This window comes from Aplidium turbinatum, chromosome 1 (genome assembly GCF_918807975.1).
Source record: "Aplidium turbinatum chromosome 1, kaAplTurb1.1, whole genome shotgun sequence".
Lineage (NCBI taxonomy): Eukaryota > Metazoa > Chordata > Ascidiacea > Aplousobranchia > Polyclinidae > Aplidium > Aplidium turbinatum.
In genome coordinates, this window is record NC_137472.1 from 53,415,998 (window position 1) to 53,429,012 (window position 13,015).

Sequence of the window (13,015 nt, forward strand, 5' to 3'; positions counted from 1 at the left end):
GCACCGCACCGCACACCGCAATTTATCTGGAACTTTGACACTGCACCGCACCGCACACCGCAAATTACAAAATTAAAAAAAAATATTTTAACGAGTTATTGTTTAGAAAGTCAATTGTAGGAAAAAGCATCCATGGCATATAACTGGTAACCTAGTACCAATACAGTTGTGCACTAATTGGCCAGGCTAACCAGATCATATTCTCTTATCAGCAATGCATCTAAGTTCTAAGACATAATACAAACTAAGACAAATAGAATGTTCCTGGATCCAGTATCAGGACTTTTGAACACTTTTTGTAAGCAATAATGCAATTATAATGCCAGTGGCTATATGAACTACACACACAAGAGTAAAACTTATAGCCTGAACTCACTGGGCTAACTGATATAGTAAATAATGCGGTAGTTGCGCTAGGCCTATAGCCTGGTAACTGAGCTTATCAGCTAGGCTACTAACCAAAAACATTCGTACAGCTTCCCTGACAAGCAAGCCCTAAAACCCTGTCAACTGCAAGCCATTTGCAATTTGCATTTGCATAGCTTTCCATCTTAGGGTTTCCGAAGGGAAAAATAACTGATCCGTGTTTCCAATTTAAATTTGAAGTTTCATAGCTGATTCTTGAAAAGTTGAAAGTTTACGTTTACGAAAGTTTAATTTCTTGAAAGTTTACGTTTACGAAAAATTAATTTCTTGAAAGTTTACGCGGCAAGCGGCGCGGCGCGGCTTTGTCATTTCAACCTTCCACGCGGCGCGGCGCGGCACGCGGCGAAAAAGTCAAAAGCGGCCGCGTACGCGGCGCGGCGCGGCGCGGCTTGCATCACTAATGCACATTGCACAGTTGCACACATTCAGTCGAGCATGACGTTTGACCTCAATATGCGCTCAGGCGTGTTGTAGGCTTTTATGTCACCTCGCACATTACATGCATAATAAAGATATGAAGGCGGCAGCAATAAAACAAAATAAATTATACAATAGGCATTGCAACTGTGCAATATTTAAATCTGATTTAAAACATATAGCCTCAGAGGCTATATTCACGATATATGGTAAGAATAGCCACTGCATATTTTTTAAAACTGGTGCAAACATGCGATAGAAAGATGAAATGGTGAAAAATAAACTTGGCACCAACAAAACATGGAAAACCAATTAAGTTAAATATATATAATTTATATACTAAACCCTACCTGTAGGCTACATTGATAAAATGATTTCTTTACAAATTAGTATTCATAATAATATATAGGCTACTAATAATAGCCTATACAACAATAAATACAATGACATCATAATATATACTAGCATAACTACGCCTCGTTGACACAGAGGTAACGAAATAAGTCTCAAAGAATTTCTTTCTTTGTGAGTTCGAATTGCAAATTTAGAACACCAATTTTTGAATTGGCATTTTTTAGAATGATTAGAATTTGAATTTAGAAATAACAATGTGTCATAGCAAAACTTGTTTGTGTGGAGATAAATAAAGCACTTTCAGATTAAAGGAAAAGGCAAGTAATTACGGTACGTAGTAAGCAGTAAGCTAAGCACTAATTAAAAATTGGCAAATACCAACAATATGTTGACGATTGTAGAACAACAAGGGGGAACTCATAGTAAGATTTCGTCATAGAGGTGAATTGCGGAGATGTCGAATAGTTGTTACTTCACAGCAACTTAAAACTGACGCTGCGGTCGGGTTATTGGGTGGAAAACAATTTATCAATTTGTTTGTTCACAACACGGGAGTTTTTTAAGGAACGCAAATAATATAGGAGAAAAACATTTTGCACAAGGTTGAAAACAATGGATATTCATCACGGGTCTTCACCGAAGCTTGGCGTTAGTGGCAACACTGAAATTTTAGTCAGGTGAAAGTTGATGTAAGATCACAATCACATAGTTTTTCCAAATTCTAATTGTTGGATTTGCTTGTTGTATGTTTACTGCAATATGTGTTGAAAAGTTTTAATATTAGAAAGATAAACATGCATGGGTTACGAATTAGGTTACTAGGCCTACATTAAGTTAACAAATGAGGATAGGCTTTATTTCGTTATTAAGCTTTCAGCCAACATTTTTAGTTTTTACTTTGCTACCGGTATATGCTGAATGGTTATTTCAGTAACAATAGTGGTTGTATTACATAGTATGCACTTATGCATTTGAAGGAAGAAAGATAATACATTTCAAGTCAGGATACTTATTACGTAGGGACTAAAAGTACTATAAGAGGTGATGCATGATGTAGGTACCGATATGGCAGTAAGCTGAGCACTATAGGCCTACATCTATGAAGTAGCCTAGTATAAGCTACGTACAGAAGTTAATGAATTGATTTTTTAAACTACTTTTACAAAAAGTGTGAATCTGTTGTGTGGTGAAATACTATTGTAATAAAATTTCAGACGTAAAATTACTTCGGATCTGAGCGAGAATCGAACTTCCAACTTGGTGGGCAATCTAGAACTTCACCGACTTGAGTGGGAATCAAACGTCCGTTGAGATTGTATTACGATGTCCAGTATGCTATTTTAGGGAAGTTTGATTCCTTCTCAAGACATGGCTAAGATATGCAGTATGCACCACTGATGAGTGATGATCCCAAACAAGAGTGAAACTCGAGTATGACATCTTCCATTTTTTTCGATTGTGGTTTTAATGACTTTACAAATCCTCAGATCCCCTTAATGAGATACTACCATATTTTCAATGCTTGTTAAAGAAACTTAAATTTCTTGTTTGTACAGAGCTCAGTATTCACCTGTAGGGCTAGTAACAATAATAACATTATGTTAAGACAATTCAAAAATGTTCTATATTGTGTTTCAAATGAACTGACTTACTGTCAAAAAAGGTTTATAACAAAGAAAAGTAATGAAAATGCTCTACGTCCTGTGTTTGATAGATCATCTAAGCGTAAACAGAGATGCAGAGCAGCTTCTTCATTAAATTGCTCTGTATATGAATATCTGAAAAAAGAGGTAAGATTTGTTAATCCATTCATATTTTTCTATATCTTTGTAAAAATTAACATCCATTAGTCAAGAGAGAATTATATAAATAATTTAATTAATTTTCAGGCTGCTTACTTGCTCAGCGACAGAGTAGCTGATGTCAAACGATCTTTTCCATTGGCATTAGACATTGGTTGTGGCAGAGGATTTTTAGCAAAAAACTTCTCTTCCCAAGTGAGTAAGTTTTTGTCAATACGCTGTTGTTCTAAACACATACAATGGCTATGAGACTTCAGTTTTAAATTGTATTATACTTGAAGATTAGGGTGGATCAAAAAAAACTAATTTTTGAGTTCAGCTTAGTGCATCTGCCAAAAGATGCAGTTTGGGCTATCTTTTACATTGGTACTTAAAAAAACATTTTTTGACCCCGTTTGACCCCTATCCAAGAGCGCTCTAGTGGCCGCCGAGTCAAAATTCCTTAAATTGGCCATAATACTTTTTCTAGTGGGTGTAGGCTAATGATTTTGGTGTCTAACCCCACTAAACCAAGTCTTAGGAAGTTACTTCTGCAGTCTAAAATGATGCATGGGCAGCAAAAATTGCATAATGACATTTTTGCTCTAAAAAAGGCATTTTATGGAAAAGAAATGGCATTTTTTGATATTTTGGGCAGTTTTATGGATGAAATACTAAAAAAAGTGTAACCTAGGTAAAACACACTAGGGTGTGACCATTTGTGTGCAAACTGGCCTCTAGTCCAATGAGGTGGTGAGGTGATATGAGGTTCGATAGACTACAGAAGCATACGATAGTGCAGCTGCATGCCGCATATATATTTATTTGATAGTGTAAACTTAACTATTGCATTTATTACAGCTTTAGATATTGTTTATTTCAATGTTTGTAAATATCTGATCACACTTAACTTAATTGAGTTTATATATATGATGTTTAATACAGGCAAAACTTGCATTTGGCTTCTGAATAAGCATCCCATTGAACACATCCTGGGTAGTGTGCACACAACCCCCTTTTTTTTACTTTTTTTTGTACTATTGACTTGTAGATTTGTGAGATTGTTCCACTAGCCAAGAATCTTTGCTGGTCCAAAAATCAGTAGAATTGGGGCACGTTTATGTGGGCCACCATCCCATTCAAATTTTCAGGTTTGCCATTAAGTAAATATTGAATTACCGGTATTTTCACGCTTCACAACAGAATTTGTATGTTTCAACAAAATAATATGCATAAAACTTTTGCCTGTTCGACTATTTATCGTACAGGGAATTAAAAGAATATGCTTGTCTATACAAGTTGTCTGTGAATTCACATTTTTTACATGTTGGAATAGCTAAAAATACAACTCCAGTGAGCGGAAGTGGTCTAAAATTCTAATTTCGCACTGGAAATAGATCAAATACACATAGAAAGTTACCAATAGGCTAGTAAGTTTGCTACATGAAAGCCTGGTATTGAATCTGTATGTACACAGTAACTGTAAACTTTTACTAACACATTTTGTCACAGAAGGCCATGTGATCGACTAGTCTAATCTGTGCAAGAGGATATTAGTTTTTTCTCTTTCTCAAATTAGGTGTGTCTTTTCTGTTAGCTTCCACTATTTGTAAATGTTTTGATAGTGTTCCTCGTTTCTGGCTCAATGTAGGTAATCAGTGCTCAGTTTAACTCCATGTTCACTTGTTCAGCCACATTGTAAACAGCTTTCTGGTACGACTCTGATTCAGACCATTTCTCTACTGATAAAGGAAGAAAATCATCATTTATCTCTAAAACAGAGAAAAAGAACCGAGAGTCCTTTGTGATAAAATCTGTCAGTTTTGATTCCAGATTGATTTCTGATGGAAAACGTGGTCCGTAGCTAGGCAGTGCCAAACCGATCTGCTGGTGTAAAAACAGGATCTGTAGGTTTTACATGTATAAGTTCATCAGCCATCTGATGTTTCCTCTTCCTGAACTTCAGAGCTGAACAGTGCCAGTCCAGTGGTACCATCTCAGCAGAGAGATACCAAAATTGACGTTTGAAGCTACGTTCAGCAGCATTTAATATCAACTTATGCACTGCTCCATATCTGAGAATGTTCTTGTACATAGTCAAACAGTTCCAAGGAGAATCTGCAGCAACACTGCACCGAAACCAATATATACAGTAGACGAGTGAAATTAAATTCATGAGATCTTTCAATTTAGCCACTTGTGAAACTGATGTGATAGTTCCCTTAGGTAACTTAGCTATTTGATTTTCCAGTAGCACCAATTAATAGGAATGAATCAATTTGGCCATCCATCTGGCCTTGTGTGTGGCCCCAGAACGGTAGAATTTCACATTTTGTTGACCAGGACTGATATAAGCAATGCACAAGTTCATAAGTTATTTATAGTCGCCTCAAATGAACTTGTATTTGCTTTGTGCAAGTTGAACAACGTCATCTTTGAGGTTCTGAATGAGATCGTGTGTTGTTACTGAAAAGCTGTTGATATCCAGTGTACTTAGCAGTTGGCCACTGTGGAATAGAATCCCAGTTATTGCGGAGTTTCATGAAGATGCTTATTTCTGGTTATTTTGAAGCCTCTAGCTTCAAATCTTCAAAGATACATGACACAACGATTTCACCGATGTGATGTAAACAACCTGACCAGAGAAGTTCCTTATCTTAAGAGCTACAGTAGAAACAGTTTTTGCGTTTCTTTTTTAGAGTGTTTTTGTCGTTTTTCTGCACTAAGAATCCTACTTTCTTTCCTTCTGACTCGTGCGAATAAAATAGAGTCAAATCCGGCTATTGTGGCTGTCCTGTCTGTCATCATTCCTTTTAAGAAAGATATGTCTGCAGGATTTGATATAAGCTCCTCAACAAAACACTAACATACTGATTTCGCCTGAACCCGTTGTCATGCATTTTGTGTCCATTACTGTAATGCTATGGATAATTGGATGCACAAATTAAAGGCAGCATTTTTGCTATTAACTTCATACGGTAATTGTTTGCTTTTATATGTTTGCTTCAGTGTATTAACAGCAATACCTTTAGAAGCATTATGAATTTGTTTTTCTTTGCCCTTTTTTAAAAAAAAACAATAAATTTCCAACTTTTTCAAGCATTTTTGCTGAATAAAGGCTCTGATGTCATTTTGCTAGCCCATAGATGATTTTAAACTGCAGAAATGACTTCCCAAGACTTGATTTAGTGGGGATAGACATCAAAACCACTAGCCTGCACCCACTACAAAAAAAATTATAGTCAATTTAAGGAATTTTGCCTCGGCGGTCACTAGAGAGCTCTTGGATAGGGGTCAAACGGGGTCAAAAAATATTTTTTCAAGTACCAATGTAAAAGATAGCCCAAACTGCATCTTTTGGCAGATGCACTAAGCTGAACCTAAAAATTCGTTTTTTTTGATCCACCCTATTGAAGATTTAAGTTATTTTGGCAGCCGATTGTAGCATCGAATAGACAGCGATAGACACGTGTTTCGCCCATGAGGCTGGGCTCATCAGTATCGCACCGTATTCTTGCCACTTGAGTAATCGACCGCCGCTTTACCAGTCAGTTTAACTCTTATCTTTGTGGAAAGAAAGAGCCAACAAAACCAGCAGGTGCCTGGGGTGGGTTATGTGAAGAAGGGCGTTCTTCCCGGCTATCAGCACAAGGCTGATTACTCACTAGCACAGCGAGCAGCAGTAACGCTTCGCTAACCAGAACGGTGTAGCTTCCACGCTAGCCATAGAGACCTCCAATTAAACGTTTAAGTTATTTTGGCAGCCGATTGTAGCATCGAATAGACAGCGATAGACACGTGTTTCGCCCATGAGGCTGGGCTCATCAGTATCGCACCGTATTCTTGCCACTTGAGTAATCGACCGCCGCTTTACCAGTCAGTTTAACTCTTATCTTTGTGGAAAGAAAGAGCCAACAAAACCAGCAGGTGCCTGGGGTGGGTTATGTGAAGAAGGGCGTTCTTCCCGGCTATCAGCACAAGGCTGATTACTCACTAGCACAGCGAGCAGCAGTAACGCTTCGCTAACCAGAACGGTGTAGCTTCCACGCTAGCCATAGAGACCTCCAATTAAACGTTTAATTGGAGGTCTCTATGGCTAGCGTGGAAGCTACACCGTTCTGGTTAGCGAAGCGTTACTGCTGCTCGCTGTGCTAGTGAGTAATCAGCCTTGTGCTGATAGCCGGGAAGAACGCCCTTCTTCACATAACCCACCCCAGGCACCTGCTGGTTTTGTTGGCTCTTTCTTTCCACAAAGATAAGAGTTAAACTGACTGGTAAAGCGGCGGTCGATTACTCAAGTGGCAAGAATACGGTGCGATACTGATGAGCCCAGCCTCATGGGCGAAACACGTGTCTATCGCTGTCTATTCGATGCTACAATCGGCTGCCAAAATAACTTAAACGTTTAATTGGAGGTCTCTATGGCTAGCGTGGAAGCTACACCGTTCTGGTTAGCGAAGCGTTACTGCTGCTCGCTGTGCTAGTGAGTAATCAGCCTTGTGCTGATAGCCGGGAAGAACGCCCTTCTTCACATAACCCAACCCAGGCACCTGCTGGTTTTGTTGGCTCTTTCTTTCCACAAAGATAAGAGTTAAACTGACTGGTAAAGCGGCGGTCGATTACTCAAGTGGCAAGAATACGGTGCGATACTGATGAGCCCAGCCTCATGGGCGAAACACGTGTCTATCGCTGTCTATTCGATGCTACAATCGGCTGCCAAAATAACTTAAACGTTTAATTGGAGGTCTCTATGGCTAGCGTGGAAGCTACACCGTTCTGGTTAGCGAAGCGTTACTGCTGCTCGCTGTGCTAGTGAGTAATCAGCCTTGTGCTGATAGCCGGGAAGAACGCCCTTCTTCACCTATTGAAGATGTTGGGACATTTTATATAATAACGTTTTTGCTACCTGTGATAAAAATTGAAAGATGTTAATTGGTATGGTCCTGTTGATAAACGTGTTTTCTTGTTGTGATATACATTTGTTGTAAAGTTATCAAAATTTAATACGTTAACTGTTGTTTGATGTGATGAATTGTTTACTTGTTGGAGTGCTAAATCTGTTGTTAGCCCTAAAAATTTTGCTGAACAATCTCAAAAGTAGAATTATTTGATTATTTAATTGATTGCTTGCTATTGCTTTAAAACTATGTCATCAATCTTCTTACAAATTTTATACGTGTTAGATCAAGCGAGAATTGTGGCAGTATTGTTGCAATGTTTTTGAATCTCCATAGAGACGAACATGGCAAGCATAGCACTCTTTTGTTGTTTGGTAAATAATATGTTTTTATAGGTTCGTAAAACCTATAGAAAGAAGTTAACTTATTCTTTCTATATGGTTAGGATGAGATTGGTGCTATAATCCAAGGTGATATGAGTTCAATGTGTGTGGTCAATTCCTTTCCTAATAAAATGCAACCTGCTTCACTAGTATTCAATGAAGAAAAGTTACCATTTCGTGAAAACTCTTTTGACTTGGCTTTGAGTAGCCTAAGGTAAGACTGTATGATTTCTCCTTTTAAGCAACCACGGCCGAAGCAATAAATAAATAGTTGATGGTGAATGAAGTATCTTTGCACTGTGTTGCAAGGGTGTGCAAGTGCAGCACAGTGCTGCAAGTGTGTGGGGGAGACCAAAATATTTCTTCCACTTGTGATGTATTCTAGAATAGTATTATCAGTTCTTACAACTACCAATTAATATTTTAAGCAGTAGACTAATTCACCCATATTATCAATACAACTACAAATGACATTCTCAACAGATGTGATTTCATCTCAATTGTACATATTATGTAGAAAAATATAACAGCTAGTTCCAGTAATACTGTAATACCAAAGGTACTAGCACAAATTTATAATTTTTATACACTACAGTCACCTTAAGTTTAACCTGATAAAGTGATAAAGGAGGCATAAACAAAACAAACTCATGTGGCGTTTAAATCTATTTACAGCCTGCATTGGGTCAATGATCTTCCTGGATATTTTAACGAGGTCAGTGCTAGTTTTGTTTCTATTTTTACTGCTTCTTTGTATTTTCCTTCATGTTCAATTTTTTATAATTTAGGTCTTGCGAGTTCTCAAACCTGACGGTTGTTTCATGGGAGTCATGTTCGGTGCTGAGACTTTATTCGAGTTGAGATGTTCTCTACAATTGGCTGAAACTGAAAGAGAAGGGGTGAGTCATCAGGCTCAACTGACACCGACAAATTAATCATGTTTCAATCTTAGCTTGTTTTCCACAGGTTGTGTTGGTTTTTCATTAAGTTGCTGATTTACATCTGCGACTTAACCTGGGCGATATTTTCTTCATGCAACAGTCGCTTTTTCAGATTTTTGGGTAGAATGAAAAAATTACGAAACACGTATGGAAAGGCTGTATGTGATCAGCTACAACTAACCCGGTTTATCCACACTCCACAGGGGATAGCCGCCCATGTTTCTCCCATGATGCAAGGCCATCAGCTTGCCAATCTTGTATCTGGTGCTGGCTTCAATCTTGTTACCTTGGTCAGTGCCATAACACTTACAGTATTTATATGTCATACATTGCTGCATGTATTGTATAATGAGACTTGATTAATCTGATCTCACATACTTTTTTGTCATATTTTAGCGAGGTTGTCTAATCAGTGTTCGGGATAGAAATCCGTTTTCGGACCTGTTCCGATAACGCCATTTTTCTCAGTAAATTTTTGTTGGAGTGGGACCGTACACTTTGAAATGTTTTCAATACCGGTATTTACTTGCGTCTGTTTTAATCCCATCTTTCACATCTGGCTTATGTCGGCTGCAACACCAAGTGGTGAGAGCCTTGGTACGTAGGGTTGCAAAATTCCCGGGAATTTTCAAAGCCTAAACTTTCCATGCAAATTTTGGGAATTAACGGGAATTTTGGGAAATTTTCGAAAACTTTCACAACAATCTTAATTTGATGTTGAAACAGGAAAATAATGGCTTTATACTGTTTACAATAAAAGTACTATGTTACTATGTATAACTAAAATACTTAAGAACATACAAACACATGGTTTAGTTTAGTAACTCCAAAAATGAATCATCACCAATCTGTTTTTTTACAAAGACAAACAGTACTGAGTCAGTTACAAAGTCGTTGTTCTAGTTCAGTGGTTCCCAACCTGGGGTCCGCAGACCCCTTGGGGGTCCGTGAGAAAGCATTTGGGGGTCCATGATTACCTTGATAAATTTTTGAAAAAACAATAAAAGCGATCTTTTACTTTCATTTCTCTATTAAATTTGCTTACGTTGAAAAATTTTCGGCATGGCACTTTGGGTCACTTTAATGTTCAAATACTGCTGACATTTCTTGAACAATTCATTCATTTTCTTATTTGAGCAACTGTTTAACCTGATATTTGCCGCATGAGTCATAGCGGCAATGCAATATGACACAGTACAGTAGTTGAGTAGCATAATTATTACAATAATATGTTTATTGAGTTTCAGGCAAAATTTAGGTAGGGGTCTGCAATAATCTGTTTAAAGAGGTCCGTGACAACAAAAAGGTTAGGAACCACTGTTCTAGTTGCTGCCGGTTAGCATCTCCTCCTGCTCGGCTTCTTCGGATGATGTACTAATGACTGTTCTGGCAGCGTCATCGACTTCAGAGTCAACTTCAATTTGAGTCAGGGTTGGTTAAAAAAATCAAATGATTTTTTATTTGCTAAAATAAAAATAAATACATCAACAAACGTTTCACTGCTTCTCTGTAATACAAAAGTTATATTTAAATACTTAAGACTATAGGCTATGCATGTTTTGAAAGGCAACTTAGTTTACTAGGCAGTTCACAAACAGTGTTGTTCACTAAACATAGTTTTTGAGCGAGTTTTTTCCACTTTTGGTCTGGTTCAATCAGAAGTTCGAAATCGATTGGGCACTGCAAAAGCTGGCGAGCTTGTATTTATGTACAAACTTCTCAATGCAAAATAAACTGCAATTTTGTGTCATCTGAACTTTTATTGTTTTGGTATGGTACGTCGGTAACATAATTTTATTGCACAGTTAAACTTTCTTTGCAAACAGTCTGGTTGTAGGCTATGCATCAGTTGAGCAAAAAAGCTAAGTAATGTGTGCTCAAACGTAAGGAAAGATCTTAGTGTAGTGAGATGACAGTCTGAGACGTACCTCAATCTCAATATGCACATTATGATTTAGTATAAAGCAACATATCACACCTACCTAAAAATATGTGCAATAGACACTAGACAGGCTAGCCTACAATATGATAATAAAAATGATTAAACACTTGCAAAGCAAACCCTTTCAATCAATTAAGGGGTTAAAAATAATTCTGCCATCTTACTAAAATGATCTCTTCCCCAAAGTAGACTCGACGCTTTTTTATATAAAAAAATCAAAAAAATCTGATTTAAATCAAAAAAATCCGATTTTTTTGATTTTTTTAAAAAAATCATAATTTTTTCCAACCCTGATTTGAGTTGACTTGTCTGCACAGGGCTCAAACAATGCCAAGTTTGACTGACAAGTTTTTCCACCCTTTTATTTGCGAGCCTATTGCGGACCTTGGTGTGAGTGTTCCCAAATTTGATCAATATTTTTTTAAATATTGAAAAAGTGTGTGCATAAGCCTCATTCTTAATTAACACCAAATTAGTGTTTATATAATTAAAGAAAATAAGAAATGCTTAAGATAGGTTTTTGATATTTTTTTCTAATTGATGAAATATTTAACAAATGTTTTAAACATAATAATGCCAAATGAAAATTCCCAATATTCCAGGGTCCTTCAAAATTCCCGGAAACTTTCCACCCCTTTACAACCCTATTGGTACGGCAGTCGAAAGGTCACTGGCCAACACCGCTCAACAGCATAGGCTACGACTGTGTATTTGATAAGAAACCTAAAGGCATGCCTGACAGTGGACACGGATATTGGCCCCCATGCTTTCCCATCCTTTTAATCTTCAACCACCTGGCATAAGCCTTTCGCATACCTAAAGGTGTCTTTTTGTGGCTGAGCAGGACTTCGATCAAATTGTGGTCAACTATCCGAGTATGTTCGAAGTGATGCAAGACCTTCAAGGAATGGGAGAAAACAGCGCATTGATAGACAGAAAGATGTTGCATAGGGACACGCTCCTGGCTGCATCTTCTATATACAAAGGTACGGTACTGTATTGCTCTCTGAAGCACTTTCGAATAGACTTTGATTTTTTCAGCCTACCGTCCGCGAAGTTACCTTTTAGTATATATCCTCTTGTTTAGGAATGTACGGGAAATCTGACCAAGATTCGGTTCCTGCAACGTTTCAAATGTTGTTTATGATCGGTTGGAAGCCTCATCAATCACAACAGAAACCGCTTAAGCCAGGGGAAGTCCCTAAAGGTTTCAATAAAATGGAAACATAAAGACACAGAGATTGTTGAACGACCGAGAGATGCGGCGCAAACGTTCGGATTGGTCTTTGTCATTTTGAGCTGCTCAATTAACCACAAAGCCCAAATACGATTCCGATCAGAATTCAAAGTAGTGCAATTTATTGCGCAACTTCTCATTGATAAAAGGGGTTGACAGTTAACACGCAGCACAATTATCTGCTTATACGAGTGTAACGTACAAATAGTAACAGCATCGAACCTGGCACCAAGTTATAAACGCAACCAGAAATTCAATATTACATGAAAATCATTTCGCTGAATATCAAGCATATCGCCAGTTCACTGGAAAAGGCAATTGTAGCATCAAGATGAGAATTAAAAAGGCTGTCCATAGTCCAATTCAAGAGCGAGACAATCGGGCTCTTTTTGCATTGCTTTTAAAACAGGTCAAAAGTTTCCACATCCGGTCGTCGAAACATAATATGAACGTAAGAATTTACATCTCGGGTAACATAAGCAAAAGATTGAAGATATTTCATAAGGGCAACTGTGGAAGATTCTAATTTCAAGCGTTTGAAAAAAGGGAATGTTGAAGGGAACACATGCTTCTCGTTTGTCGAGAATATAAATACGCATAGCTAAATATTTTCTAGCTAAATATCACATCATTGCA

At 37.6% G+C, this 13,015-nt stretch overlaps 1 protein-coding gene across 1 annotated transcript; it reads left to right on the top strand.

Annotated features, from left to right (window-relative positions):
• The first annotated feature begins 2,757 nt into the window (after positions 1–2,757).
• LOC145782954 (arginine-hydroxylase NDUFAF5, mitochondrial-like) lies at positions 2,758–12,911 on the top strand. Its single transcript, XM_082594716.1, has 8 exons — positions 2,758–2,987; positions 3,087–3,194; positions 8,322–8,473; positions 8,935–8,974; positions 9,048–9,158; positions 9,404–9,490; positions 11,987–12,128; positions 12,230–12,911. Exons 1-8 carry the CDS (start codon positions 2,796–2,798, stop codon positions 12,370–12,372), a joined length of 975 nt encoding a protein of 324 aa, XP_082450842.1. The 5' UTR covers positions 2,758–2,795; the 3' UTR covers positions 12,373–12,911.
• Positions 12,912–13,015: the final 104 nt, after the last annotated feature.

Bases quoted from the DNA above. Each gene is read 5' to 3' on its own strand.
- LOC145782954 (XM_082594716.1), top strand. From the start codon at position 2,796: ATGTTAAGACAATTCAAAAATGTTCTATATTGTGTTTCAAATGAACTG. The intron at 8,474-8,934 runs GTAAGACTGTAT...ATCTATTTACAG, and splicing joins TTGGCTTTGAGTAGCCTAAG to CCTGCATTGGGTCAATGATC. The intron at 9,491-11,986 runs GTCAGTGCCATA...GTGGCTGAGCAG, and splicing joins GCTTCAATCTTGTTACCTTG to GACTTCGATCAAATTGTGGT.